The following is a 14676-nucleotide window of genomic DNA, read 5'->3' as shown; positions in this document are numbered from 1 at the left end:
AAATGAGACGTTAATTCTTAAAACGACCGGTCGGGTCGTTACAAAAACCATCGAAAAATATAGTACTTAAAGTCTAGCCAGGCATACCCTTCGCGTTCGATGAAATGCCTTCGTGATCGCGAAGAACAAACTCCCAAAGCTGCCAAAACCTTCTACGCGAACGCGACAACCAGGTCGCGAACGTGATGACTAACACTACCATACCTACATGAATGTGTTCCCTCTTCCGAGAATGCGAAGGCTAAGGCCTGATGCCCAGCTGGTCTCCCTCTACTACGCGAATGCGATAATACTCACGCGATCGCGATGAACAATCACCATGCCAAAAACTTACCTTTCGCGATCGTAAGAGCCTCTTCGCGATCGCGAAGAAGGAAACTAGAAGTACAAAATCAGCAGTCCCAAGTCCCAACATGATCGAAATGGTTTGAAAGCCATTTGAAACACACCCGAGGTCCCCGGGACCCCGTCTAATCACACCAACCAATCCCAAAATACAACACGAACCTATTCGAGGCCTTAAATCACACAAAACAATATCAAAATCACGAATCATACCCAATTCAAACCTAATGAACTTTCAACTTCTAAAACTCATGGCGAACCATATCAAATCGACTCCCAATGACCTCAAATTTTGCATGCAAGTCCAAAATGGCACAATGGTCCTATTATAACTTCCGGAACCAAAATCCGAGCTTGATATCAACAAAGTCAATTCTTGGTCAAACTTCTCAACCTTCCAAACCTCCAACTTTTCAACTTTCGTCAGAAAGCTTCAAATCAACCTACGAGGACCTCCAAATTCAAATCCGGACAAACACTTAAGTCCAAAATCACCATACGAAGCTGGTGAAATCATCAAAACTCCATTTTTAAGTCGTCTACACAAAAAAGTCAAACTCCGGTTTACTCTTTCAACTTAAACTTCCAACCTTGGGACTAAGTGTCACAATTCACTCTGAAACCTTCCCGAAACCAAACTAATCACCCCCGACAAGTCACGTAACCACAAATACTCATAAGTAAAGCATCAAATATGAAAAACGGGGCTAAAATACTAAAAATGACCGACCGGATCGTTATATTCATATTATATAGTATACCAATACATTACTTGTATGTTGTGAATATAATGAAAAATTACAGTAATCATAGTATAATATGATTGTAATCACAGTATTCACGGTATACCATTTCCAATCTCCTTCACCTAAATAATGTACTACTCCCCATATCACAGTTTGTGTATCATACTTTCCTTTTTAGTCTATCCCAAAAAGAATATCATACTTTCCTTTTTAGTCTATCCCAAAAAGAATATCATACTTTCTTATTTAAAAATAATTTAATTTTAAATTTTCTACTTTATCCTTAATGAGATACGTAGTCGCATAAATATTTATGGTTTATTTTAGACCATAAGTTTTATTTTTTTTTTTTTAAATCATATCAAGTCAAACACCATCACATAAATTGGGACGATAAAATATTTGTTAAATATAGACTTAAATCAAAGTATACTACTAGTTATTAAATTTAAACCTAAATTAAAAGTACACTACAATGTTAAATAGCATACTTTTGTGAAATATATACTTAATCAAAATATACCAGTAAACTAATTAGTATACTATTTATTAAATATGTCTAATATTGCTTATTAAATATTTCCAACATTATACCAAATCGTACAATTTTAAGTATATATATATAAAATAATTTCTTTTAGTGAATGATAAAATATAAAACAGAGGAATTAAAATGGAACGGAGGAGAGTAAAAATGTAAAGAAAAGTTAAACATAATGTTGACTAAGATAACTCCAAACATTTTCTTTTTAGTTTTGCACAAACACCAATATAACTCTCTTCACTAAGATATATATCCCAAATGCTAATACTAAATACCATCCGTACAAATTTACCGTCGAAAACGCAGCGACAGGGTCAACTCTTAAAGCTGTTAATTGACAATAATACCCTTCGGAAGGAAATTCGTAAAAGTTTCTTTTTTGTTTATTACATTCCAAATTCTTCTACTCGGGCAAGAATCTAATACTTTGCACTTCTTTTTCATTTGTTTTCTGAACTGAAACCCCAAAAATACCAAATCCTCAATAGACGGGTCCACGATCCTTAACGTGCACCCCTTTTGCACACGACTTTCTCCTTTTTTGGTTTGAGAAATTGGAATCCCAAATTCTTCAGTTTTCAATGCTTGTAACTTTATGGCATTTGCAAGATAACAGCAGCTGAATCCCCATCCCAGATCAAGAATGAAGCTTTCTGGGCGATTCGCCGTTTTCTCTACCCTTCTTTTCATTCTCGCATCTGGGTCTTATTCTATTGACAATTTTCATCAAGCGTAAGCCTTTTTTTTTTTGCAGAAATTTTGTTACTTTGAGTTATTTGGCTTCAAATCCTTTGTGTTTCTTGTGATCTGTAGTATAATATCAGTATAAAATGCTATGGGCCAGTGAGACATAGGCTCGAGCAATGAGAATGCAAAGTTGCTTGTTTAGAATTCACAATGTAAAGTTTTACTTGTTTGTCTTTGTACTTTCTCTCCCGGGTTTTGTATCAGTTATTTTCTTTACTTGATTACTGCTAACATGTTTAAGTATAATGGCTATCCAGGAATGATTGAGCCTGCCCTTGTGTTTATGCATGATATTCATACAGTAGACTAAGTGTTAACTTTTATTCCTATGACCAGCATGCCTCGTTATATACAACAATAAACAACAACTAAGCCTTAATCCCGAGCTAGCTGGGATCCGCTATATGAATCCTCATTATCCATTTCAGTATATCTAGACCAGCTTGCCAGTAAAAAAAACGCTAGATGATTTCTTCCCATCTGCCTAAGCCGTGGTTGGCGGTGTTACCTGGTACCTGTGCTGGTGGGGATAGCAAGTAATCAGTGGAATGGTTGAGGTGTGCGTGAGATGGCCCGGACACCACCTTATAAAGTTTAAGTATAATACAGTATGACACCCAAAGGTTTGATCTAGTATTCGATGAAGTTGGAAAAAAGATCATGAGAAACTATGGTTAGAATCTCAGCAGCGGCAAACTAGGTGATTTCTTACCATATGCCTAAGCCGGCACTTGTGCTGTGAGAGGATGCAGGTACCTGTGAAATAGTCGATTTACTCGCAAGCTATCCTGGGCATTTTTGTATCGAAAAAAAGAAAAAGATAAGCAACAGTATAAATGAGTCTCTCAACAGTGTGGACAGATAGAATATGAAAACTCAGAAGCTTTGCAGTATATTCTTTTTAGTATTTGTGTTAGAAGTTAGATCATTTATTGTTACTATGACTGATGATCAATCTTGTCTCATCAAGGTTTGGTTAGTTGGATGTATTTGAGCTTTTTGTCGTTTTCTTCATATGGAGGTACATAGTTTGTTATCTTTGTATTGTTTCTAGAATGCTGTTTGTTGTTTCAACATATAGCTATCTTTCTACTTGACAGGTTTCCTATTATAGAGCCTGATCCTGGTCACACAAAACTTCGACTTGCAAGAGAAGGATTGGAGGCAATTGAGAAGATAACTACACCCATTGCAGCTGTTGCTGTAGGTTTTACATTAATCTCAAGCATCGGTTATTGCCTGTCATATCTTAGTAAATAAAAAGTTATCTCTTGCAAAGTTCTATGGAATTTTGAGTCTCCTTGATATTGCTTGGCAGTTACAGTTATTATGTTTAGGGGTCGGTCCTGTTTTTTATTATTCACCCGTATTCTTTAAACTAGACATAGTTTGACTTGCACAGTTATCCATAGTAAAATGTCTGAACAGAATATTGTATTTATTTAGAAGTTGCTCAAAGTAACTGTTTTGAAGTGGAAAAGTGAAATACTTAGTAGGTAAGATATTGCATCAAGTTTGGAATAATCTAAAATAGTAGTAGTTCATATTTGTCTAATTGTTAGAAGGAGAAACTAAAAAAAAGAAGAAAAATTCTCTGTTAAAAAGAAAAAGGTCAATTATTTTTCCAGAATGGTCCAAGAAGGAAATAGGTTAGTTTTATCGGCACTCAGGGAGTACTATGCTTTTTTTTGGTGAATCTTGCATGCCTTATCAAACATCTGTCTTTTTATGCATCTGAATATGGTTATGTTGGAGGAAGTTTCTAACTGAGTTGTTTCTTACCTAAATTTTGTTGCTACCAATCTCTTTTCTTGTATGTTAACATTTCTGCAAAATGTTTGACCAGGTTATTGGTCCATACCGTTCGGGAAAATCATTTACCCTTAATCAGCTTCTTTCCCTATCTTGTTATGAAGGTGCACCCTATGTTTTTGATAGCTGGCATCACCTTTTGTTTCAGTTGTTGAGATTTGTTGTTACCTTGGTAGCTGTAAGGTTTTCTGCTGTTTTTAAGCAACTGAGCGATCGAGTTCTATCCTTGCAGGTTTTGGTGTTGGGCACATGCGTGATACAAAGACAAAAGGTGTATATGCAAGATTTTGCTGGACCTGCTCTTTCAAAAAGAGATCTGGACATCGTTTAACTTCCTCTTTTCCTTTTCTTCCAGGGATATGGGTTTGGGGCACTCCAGTAGAGATGGATATCAATGGAGTAAAAACTTCTGTGTTTTACCTTGACACAGAAGGTTTTGAAAGCATTGGAAAGTCAAATGTATATGATGACCGGTAATATGCATGTCTTCAGATATTGCAGTCTACCATAAGTCTGTGACGGAATATAGTTGTTTCTTGATGTTTTTTGTTTCTCAGGATTTTTGCCCTTGCAACTGTTATGAGTTCTGTGCTTATATACAATCTCCCCGAGACGGTGCGCTACTCTTCCTAACTTCCAATCTCTTTCTATGAAATTATACAGGTTGATCAATATTTAAATATTATATTCATCCATTCCTATGAAAGAGGGGTGGTGAGGAAGGGTTGGGGAGAGAGAAAATGTGCTTTTGATAGATTAATCTTTACTCAAGCTATAACCAGGCTTAGTTTCTTCATATCAGAGACTTCTGCATGCTTCAAAACTTTATCTTCCTCCATCCATCTCAGAAAGAAAAAAGAATTAAAAGAGAAAAATATATTTCTTCTTTCTTTTTGCTGTACAAAACATGTTGCTTAGCAGGCCCCCGGGGGGCCTTGTGTCTTAGGTCACAGGTTCGAGCCCTGCGCCAAACTAAACTAACTCTGGCATTTAAGTGGAAAAGGGTAGAGAGCATGACCCATCATCCCCGAGTTTCAAAGGTTGTGGTTGGCCCAAAGGGTTGGCTCCGTTCTTGGTCATCCAAAAAAAAAAAAATGTTGCTTAGCAGATATTTTTAATTTGGTATGATGATGACACGAGTTGAACTTAAATGAAGCAGTGAGGATTCATATAGCCGACCCCATCTTGTTTGGGACTGAGGCATAGTTGTTGTTGTTTTAAAGGTTGCTTAGCAGATTATTTTCTTGATAAAGGTTGCTTAGCTGATTATGGAATGAGTATGCAATTAAATTATATGATAGATCAAGAACTTTGATTCTTGCTGACCTATTGAATGTGGCTCCATAATGTAATGATGAAGATGTACTCAGTAATTGAGCTATCTTTAGAAAGCTTGGCTTCACGTATTTCCTCAAGTGTATCGTGAGCTAAAAGTTAGTACTTCAAAATTTGGAACTTGGGTTAGTTGTATTATTGGAAAGATGAGAATATGACGACATACGTTCTTCATCATAAGAAGAAAAGACGAGAACATACTTATGATTTAGGGAAAATTTAATGATGTTAAATATTAAAGTAGACAGGAAGCTAATTCAGAGTGCAATATGACTTGAATAAAGCTGTACTTTAAATTGAGGCTTGTTTCAACTATTGAGCATTATCTTCCAACTTCAACAGTTTTATTAAGTTTAGTTGAGCTTAACCTGATTTCTAGAAATTTTCTTTTACTGATCTATAGGTGAATTATGTTATCTTCCCCTGTGTGCTTCTAGTATCACTTGCCTTGCCTCACATTTAAGATATTACAGAGACCTCCAATATTTCAACTTGATGTAACTAATAATAACTGGAGCAAAGGTCCATTATTTCATAGTACTAGTCTTTACTCTCTACTCAGTAGATGCGATAGTAATGTAGTCTTGATATTACTACTCAAGATAGTAGATACAAATAGAAACCTAACAACCCAAATGATCGATTATTCTTACTGTTTTTGCTTTTTCGTCAAGAAAGTCCTGAAAATGCGGAGCAAAATAATTGAAGGTCTCATGTGCTAAGTGGAGAACATGCCAGCATGGAGACTAATTCCACATTAACACTCTTACATATGGATGACAAATGTACATTTACTTACTAATAAGCTAGATATGGATTGTGCATAGCTTGCATTTTTGTTCTTTTGACAAGTACAAATAATATAATGCAATGTATTGTGTTGATATTTAACTCCGGAAATATTCAAGGTATGTAGGTAACTCACAACACTTATTTAATGAAGAGTGCTGTTATAAAGAGTTTGTCATCTGATCAAGAACATAATTTCTACCATGTAAAACTTTTTTTAGCTCATTTAAATCGATTAAGTGGTGAGCACGTGCTAGAAGATAACCAAAGAATGAAATGGATGACCCAGTTGTATTAAAAGCAGTTCTTGCTCCACCTATTCTTGCCTACATATTGGTCGGACACTGTTAGCTCATCCCAATATGGTTGAAGTTTTAGCTCTGGGAGTGGTAGTTTATTTGCTGTCCTATTTTCCTAAATGAATAAGCTCTTTCTGTAATCATACTTTTTGTGCATTTTGTTGTATGTTTTAGATACGTGAAGCTGACATATCCCGGCTGTCATTCGCAGTTGAACTCGCCGAGGAGTTCTATGGAAGGTTTGATTCTATCGAGTTGTTTCAAAAGTTTCTAGTTTAAGAACTTCACATTCTCTCTGTTTTTTTGTTCTGACTCTCTGTTGGTTCATCCTTGTCTCTCTGCTCTTCTTGCGCCCAGAGTAAAGGTAAGCATTTGTAGTCATGAAGCCTATTAATTTTACCTCAATGAGAGGGGAAATGAAAGAAAAGCTACTTAACAAGTTATGTGACATGCTCAGTTGATGGGTGTTGTGTAGGGACAAGATGTTGCGTTTGAACCTGCAAAGCTACTATGGCTCATCCAGCGTGATTTTCTTCGTAAGTAGGGAAAAGATGTCCCAAAGATTCACATGTGCAATTGCTTGTCATTTTGTGAATGTGAAGTGCTTTATGGACTAGGGACTGCAAATGAATAAATGAGCTAAAGTGCTTAACATTATCTGCTTAATGTAAAAATTTTAAGTGTGTTTTGGCAGCATAATCTTTTCTCTTCCATCTAATAACCAGATGCCTTTTCTCATTGTTCTGTTTCTTTTTTGGAATTTGTCTGAGCGTGTACCTTTGACAGAAGGAAAATCCGTGCAAGAAATGGTTGATGAAGCTCTACGACATGTCCCTAATAGTGATGGTTGGTTCAGTTACCTTTATATGCATGCATATTAAATAACTATAAAGCCTAATGTAAGCTAACCATGGTTGCTTATTCTGTTACCACAGGTGATAAAAATATTGATCAGGTACTCTTTATACTCTTTGAGTTCTGCAAATGATGATGCTTACCTTTATGTATTAGTTTTAATAGTAATGCATGGTTTCAGGTAAACCGGATTCGAGATTCTTTAGCCATAATGGGTGATAATAGCACAGCCTTCAGCTTACCACAAGTATGGACTAACTTCTTATGTTCATTGATCTTTTTCTTCTTCCTTGAGTTTTGCATTTCACAGCTTAGCTCAGTAAAAGTAGTCAACTCAGATGTCACTTAGATAATTTTTGTGACTGCAACAATCACTAGATGTTATATCTTATCTAACCTTAAAAAATCTCCTCTATAATTCTGTGCATCTTTCTCTACGTGGTCTGTTCTCCTGGTAAATGCATTATTTCTCTAAGCTGTCTGTGTTTTTTTTTCCTCTTTTAGTGGTGCAAGGGCCCAGGCTATTCTATCATCTATCTCCACTCTTCTTATGGTCATGATGTCTTGCTTCCAAAGAATATGCCGTTGGGTTTTCTTTTTCTTGGTAATTTTACGAGAAGATAGTTCAGGATGTTTCTGGCTACATCGAGCATACCGCCAAAGATATCCACCCAGCCACCCGGCGATAGTAGGAAGTAGCTTACTCTCCTATTACAATTCACACTACTTTCTGATCTCTTTTATTCATACTTATAGCTAGGCCCTTCTCCTCTTCAACTCCCAACTTCTTTACATTCCTTTCCTGCAATGGCCTGCTAAAACTTTACTCCTAAGTGGACCTAGATTCATGCTGTCTGCCCTTGCCAATGTTAGGTTAATCTAAAGTTTCTCTCGCATTATCCTTGTATATCTCAATTTGACTGGCACCCAAGGGTGTGGCATAGTAGTCAATGAAGTGGGTACAACTCTTGGAGATCAAGGTTCAAATTCTAACAAAGACCAAAAAACACTAGCTGATTTCTTCCCATCTGCCTAAGTCTTGCTGGGCAGAGTTACCCAGTACATATGTTGGTGAGGTAATAGGGTGAAATAGTCGAGGTGCACGCAAGTTGGTCCGGACACCACGGTTACAAAAAAATAATACATCTCAATGTGACTACATATTTACTAGTCAAACTCTTTCTTTTTCTGGATAAGTCTATTTTTTTATGTACAATTTTGTTAATGTTTGGGAAAAGAAAACATGCATGCGTACAAGAGGTATACCAAAAGTAGAAAACCTACAAAGAGAGATGGTTTTCTGCAAACGACACCCAATCATCTACACAAACAGGAACCTTATGGGTGCACCAAAAAGAAATAAGGGATAAAGGACTACTTCTTAACTGAACAAAATCCATCTTTACACTCTCAAAGACTCTCCTATTTCTTTCCCCCCAAATGACCCACAAAAGAGTTAGCGGTGCAATCTTCCACGCCCTGCTTCTCCTCCTCCTACCATAATTCCAACTGAACATCACCTCTTCCACCGTGCCTGGCATCACCCAAAATGTACCAAACCAATTACGGATGTCTCATAACCTCGATGCTACCAGACAATGAATGAGGATGTGATCAACATCTTCGCTCGAACCCTTGCACATGAAGCACCAACTAACATACGTAACCTTCCTCTTCCTCAGGTTCTTGGTGGTCAAGATTGCTCCTCTTGCCGCCAACCAAGTGGAAAAACACACCTTTCCCGGTACGGGATCCAAATTGAACTAAATTCTCCAACTCTTTTCTCTTCCTCTTTGGTTTTAATTCTGATCTAGGATAGTTGCTCATTGTTGATGAACATATTTTACTTTGATTGGGAGCTGCCATCACACAGACCTTTTAGGTTACACTGTTTTTCACTGAATTGTACTTTTTCGGTTCCTTTGTCCATATAATTGTTGTTTGGTTAACAGTAACTTTTTCTTGCATTTTTTCTCTTTCTCTCTGTATATACACATACACGCATGCACACATACATAAGTTTTGCTACATTTTGCCCACTTTTACATTCCATAAAATATCCATTCGTTCAAGACATTAAAAGGACTATGATATATGTGTCTTGCTGTTTCGGAAATCATCTTTCAATAAAATATTTTCCATGAGGAAGTCATCTTCTGGTGTTTGATTACCAAAAAGTATTTTCCAAAGACAACTTATCTATAAGGGGGAGAATGCTTTACAACTATTCCAACTCTTATTTCATATTACTCGCTTCAATCAACACTTGGATTTTATTATCATTTTTCAAGATTCATTAAATTCTCAATCAAAGCAGTACCCAATTTGTTGTTATTATTATAAGCCTTTAACAAATATTTTCGACTAACTAAGCATCTGTAAGCATCTTTCGAAAACATTGTCCAAAGAAAGCATTTTTGAGGAAAACTTTTTCCTTCATACCAAACATACCTAATTTAACAACCCTCCTAATCTTTTTCTTGATACCCATTTTCCCTCATTGTATTCTTCGATGCTGCCGTCGATGCTGTCGCTGCTTTAGCCTATCTTCGTAAGCGGGCAGTCTGGCACTACCTCTACCATCCCAACTTCCTCTGCCCTTACAGCTGCTACCTCATGCCTCTCTAAGTCAGCAATTTCTCTCAATACCTCCAAGTATGACTTCCTTTTCGATATCCCCATAGTTCGAGCTCACATACTATGCTTCCAGTTGACACCCTCCGTTAAGAGATTGCAAAATGAACTGATGACTGATGAGGCTTATAAAAATCAGCATAACTTAGATCTACATCAAGCACCATAATTTGGGGATTGAGTCAACAGATGAATACCCTATATTTTGCAGCAAAACAAATCAGGAGAGCTCCTGTAAAGAAAGATTGCCAAGGTCACCACCACTGTTAAACATGGGCCAATCCAGACGGAGGTTCGGCAACCGTTCACGAATCAATGAGAAAATGAGAGAGCGGGCAAGATACCAAGAGAAGAAATAAAATTGGGTTTAGCCTTTTGGTCAAAGACACTAAAGTCCTTCCCATTAATATGTTTTTAATTTGCTATTAGGCGTACTCTATGGAATACAAAAGTGGACACAATGCTAACCTACTAATAGCAAAACCCTATACACGCATTGATCATTGGTTTTGCTTAAGCAAGTCGCACCATATAACCATAGCATCATATTGGACCCTTTCTTTTTCTTTTCTTTTTTCTTTTCCTGTAAGGGAAGTGGGGAACCAATTAAAACTTATATGAAAGGTCATTGAATGTCCGTATATGTAGGTATGGTTGCTAAACTATAGCTTTATTCCTTTGTATGCCCTCTTCATGTTCTACCTCGAAAAACCATCCTACCCTCTCCTCCCAGAAAATGAAGAAAAAGATTTTTTTGGTTATGTAGTTGCATTGGTATTATGGATAGTAAACGTGCATGCTGAGGTAATATAGCCAACTTGGTATGCTTTTAGAGTTGAGCATTTTCTATAAGAACTTCCAGAATGATACAATCAGATATAATAACGCACATGTTTCTTTAACAGCCCCATCTTCAGCGCACAAAGCTTTGTGACATGAAGGATGCTGAGCTTGATCTTCTTTATGTCAAGAAGAGGGAGCAATTGAAAGAAGTTGTAGCATCTATTATTCGTCCAAAAATTGTCCAGGGTAAATCTCTCACTGGGAAGGAGTTCGTATCTTTCCTTGAGCAGGTGATTATCCATCAATTATCCTAATTTGTAATACCTTTTGGATACTTTTGACGTTTTTTAAAACCTTTGCCCTTAATTGGTAATTTTGTTTCCAGATTCTTGAAGCATTGAATAAAGGGGAGATTCCATCCACAGGGTCCCTTGTGGAAGTCTTCAACAAGGGCATTCTGGAGCGGTGTCTGAAACTGTACAATGAGCGGACGGCTAACATGGTTTTACCAATGCCAGGGGAGTCTTTGCAAAAGGTTCATGAAGAGCACAAAGAGGCAGCGCTGAACCTCTTTGATGAACAGCATTTTGGTCGTCACCATGCAAAGAAATCAGTTGATAAATTGGACGAAGAGATTGAAAAGGTTTGACTTGATTGCAATAAAGCATAGTTTTACGCAGTTCTCAGATTTTTGCTTACTGCCACACCTTTGCAGGTGTATAAGAATATCTTGTTGGCGAATGAATATCAATCCTCAAAGCTGTGTGAGGCTTTGTATACAAGATGTGAGGACAAAATGGACCATCTTCAGGTCCTCAAACTTCCTACGATGGCAAAGTTCAATGCTGGCTTCCTCCAATGCAACCAAAGCTTTCACAGTGAATGTGTCGGACCTTCTAAAATCAACTATGAAAAGCGAATGATCAAGGTTCAATACATTTAGTTTTTAGCACTTGGTTGCTCTTTTATCAAAAAGATTTTTCTCAATATTGTGAGTAGTGTATACTTAAGCTCTTATTGGTAATATTGCATTTAGTTGCGTTGGGCGAGAGCGGAAGAGAAAGAAATATGGCGCATTTTACCAAGAAGCCCCTACCCTAGTAAAGGACAGTATACAATTGAACCCAAAAGGTGAACCATGGCTTGAGACTTTACCATCTGTGGTGAATGTGGAAGTTAATTGCATCAATCTGGATCAACAGATGAGAAAAAACATTCAGGAAGCTAGACAGAAATTACCTTTTTACCAATAATTGATTATACAAATCTGGATAACAGACACACCGTATTTATCTTTGCAGTAAATGATACTCATATCCTTTTAGCTGAATAACAAAAGAAATTTTCCTTTTTATCATCCCTTCTTCCTTGGTGGTTAGTCAAATCCTTTTCTAATAAAAGGATGGTGGTGCAAATCGGCCTTTTCCCTTCTCCTTTCTAAAGCAAAGAAGAATATCATCATTCTGATCGTGACTTGAAAAAAGAAAGAAGAGAAGGAACTTGTTGGCGCCCACATAACGGATTGCTTGCTTACCAAGCCATCCTGGCTTTTCGCTCCTTCCCTTACAGTCAAGTGGCTGTCACTCCAGTTCTATTATTATTGACTTGACTTATGATTATAAAAACTACTCACTATCCAAATGAAAGTCGATGGAAATCTTGTTGCTTTTGCATCTTATTTTGATCTTCATCAGTTGCACAGCCACTAGTAAATATGGAAATTATTTGTCACCTATGTTCTTGTATGAGATCAATTGCCTGCTCCCCTCTTTCAGTATTCTCTCTGGACTAGTTAATAGTACTAGACTACATCCTCCTTCCAGTTATAAGAGAAAAAGAATTGAAAGAGTCGACATTTGGTCTGAATACCTGTAGAGCCTTTGGAATCAATTTAGTTGGAGGTGGCTTCTAAAATTATTAGGTCTCTCTGTGAGTTCATTGTTGAAATTAAGAAATATGAGTTCTGCCTCTCCCGCCTCCTCCCTGTATTAATTTATGTGCACATAAACCCCCCGAAACTGATTTTGCCTGTGCTATTACTAAGACAATGCAAGTGATAACAACGGAAAGTTCCTTTACCTGTCTTATGTATGAACAAGAGTCCCAGATGATAAATTTATATATTGAACTAAGCAGCATAAGTCTTGGTCTCCAAATTTACCCATTTCGCCCGTCTATGTCTTGTTTATACATGCTTATTCATAATTTGTTTGTGATGTACTACGACTTCAATTCTTGTTGTTTTTTCTTCCCCTTGTCCATTTCATATGGCCTATAATTGAATTATGTATATCTACAAATTATGCAGATGTTGGAGAAGTCAAAGTCGTTATTTATTAAGGACTATAATAACAGACTCTTTAATTGGTTGGTGGCTTTTTCACTGTTCATGGTGGTGGTTGGACGATTCATCATAAAGTTTATTTTGGTCGAGATTGGCGCATGGATTCTCTTTATCTTCTTAGAAACATATACAAGGATGTTTTGGTCTGCAGAGTCACTGTACTACAATCCAGCTTGGCATTTTATTGTAGCTACTTGGGAAACACTTGTGTATAGTCCAATCCTTGATCTGGACAGGTACTGAAAATATTACCTTTTTATTCTGAAATTGTGTTGCTTTTAGGTGTCCTTTGTGAATCTCTTTGATGTTTTCGCATCGTTACTATTTAGTAAATAAAACAGTACAAAAGAGGGTTGCTCTTTTTCCTCTCTTTTTCTGTGATCAGTAGAAGCAGTACAAGATTGTTTATAGCAGCCATTAGACATGCTTCTCCTGACTACTTTTTGAAGCAAAGTTGCTTTCTTTTAAAATCCTGTTTGATAATGGGTTTGATATTGTAATTGTTACGTATCAGGGTATATGATACTGGGCAGTATTGGCTAGGTCCCTCTTTTTCAATGGTCAAACTGTGAAAGAATTTTCCGTAGTTTGATGTGAACTAGTGTGAGCTGACATGACCTGGACCGAGGATGTTTCATAATATTTCCTTTTCTATCTTTTTTCTGCTGCAGGTGGGCGATCCCAATGTGTGTAATTGTTGTAATCTTTGTGATTTATTGGCGATGTTATGGGAGAAGGAAACATGGCCCCAGGTGGTTGTTACCCGTGTACAGCAATCCTAAAGACCAGCATAGAACAGAATAGTCAAATGGCAATATCATATGTCTATTGCAAAGCTTCGCGAGCTTTATGTTTTTATGTCAAAAGCACGCTGGGTTTCTGGGGATATATGGATTTCAGTATACCCTTCGGTTCAACATGGAGTGGGAACCAGAGGAAGATCTAAACAGGTCTTGAGCTTTGTTGTAAAAGTTGGAAATATTTGTATCTTTTATCATTTATTAACTTTTACTGTAACACTAATGTAATTTTTTTAAACAATCAAAAGATGTAGTCAGAGAATTTCACCTGGCAACTTTAGCCACCACATATATTTAGGTGTCACAGGATTTTAGAGAGCACTGATATCACCCTTCTTGTTCTTGTAACTGTAGGCATACAAAATTTATTGGATTTAAATTAAATAAAATAATTTGGACTATATATTAAATATGTTAGTCCAACTAAGTATTATGGACTAATATAATTAGATTAATTATATAAGTTCAAATATATATGGATTAAATAAATAAATCTTAATCCATTGGGCTAGTTCATTTAATTGGGCTACAGATGATGAGCCCACTTTGTTAAGCCCAAGTCACATTAAAAGGCTAATGAAATTGCGCCACGTGTGCAAGTGACATGTTCTGGCCAATCAAATACGGTCTTGTCACACTTCGA

At 36.8% G+C, this 14676-nt stretch overlaps 1 protein-coding gene across 1 annotated transcript; it reads left to right on the top strand.

Annotated features, from left to right (window-relative positions):
* The first annotated feature begins 2044 nt into the window (after positions 1-2044).
* On the top strand, positions 2045-14349 carry LOC107824928 (uncharacterized). The gene is made up of 17 exons (XM_016651743.2): positions 2045-2367; positions 3483-3585; positions 4229-4298; positions 4427-4465; positions 4550-4667; positions 4752-4809; positions 6792-6856; positions 6975-6981; positions 7093-7153; positions 7404-7463; positions 7553-7572; positions 7654-7719; positions 11012-11179; positions 11275-11532; positions 11605-11817; positions 13198-13469; positions 13905-14349. The coding sequence occupies exons 1-17, from the start codon at positions 2279-2281 to the stop codon at positions 14035-14037; spliced, it is 1800 nt and encodes a 599-aa protein (XP_016507229.1). The 5' UTR covers positions 2045-2278; the 3' UTR covers positions 14038-14349.
* Positions 14350-14676: the final 327 nt, after the last annotated feature.

The sequence above is a fragment of the Nicotiana tabacum genome, chromosome 19, assembly GCF_000715075.1.
Source record: "Nicotiana tabacum cultivar K326 chromosome 19, ASM71507v2, whole genome shotgun sequence".
In the NCBI taxonomy this organism is placed as follows: Eukaryota; Viridiplantae; Streptophyta; class Magnoliopsida; order Solanales; family Solanaceae; genus Nicotiana; species Nicotiana tabacum.
The sequence above is the reverse complement of the archived record's forward strand: the minus strand, read 5'-3'. Positions and strand labels throughout refer to the sequence as shown.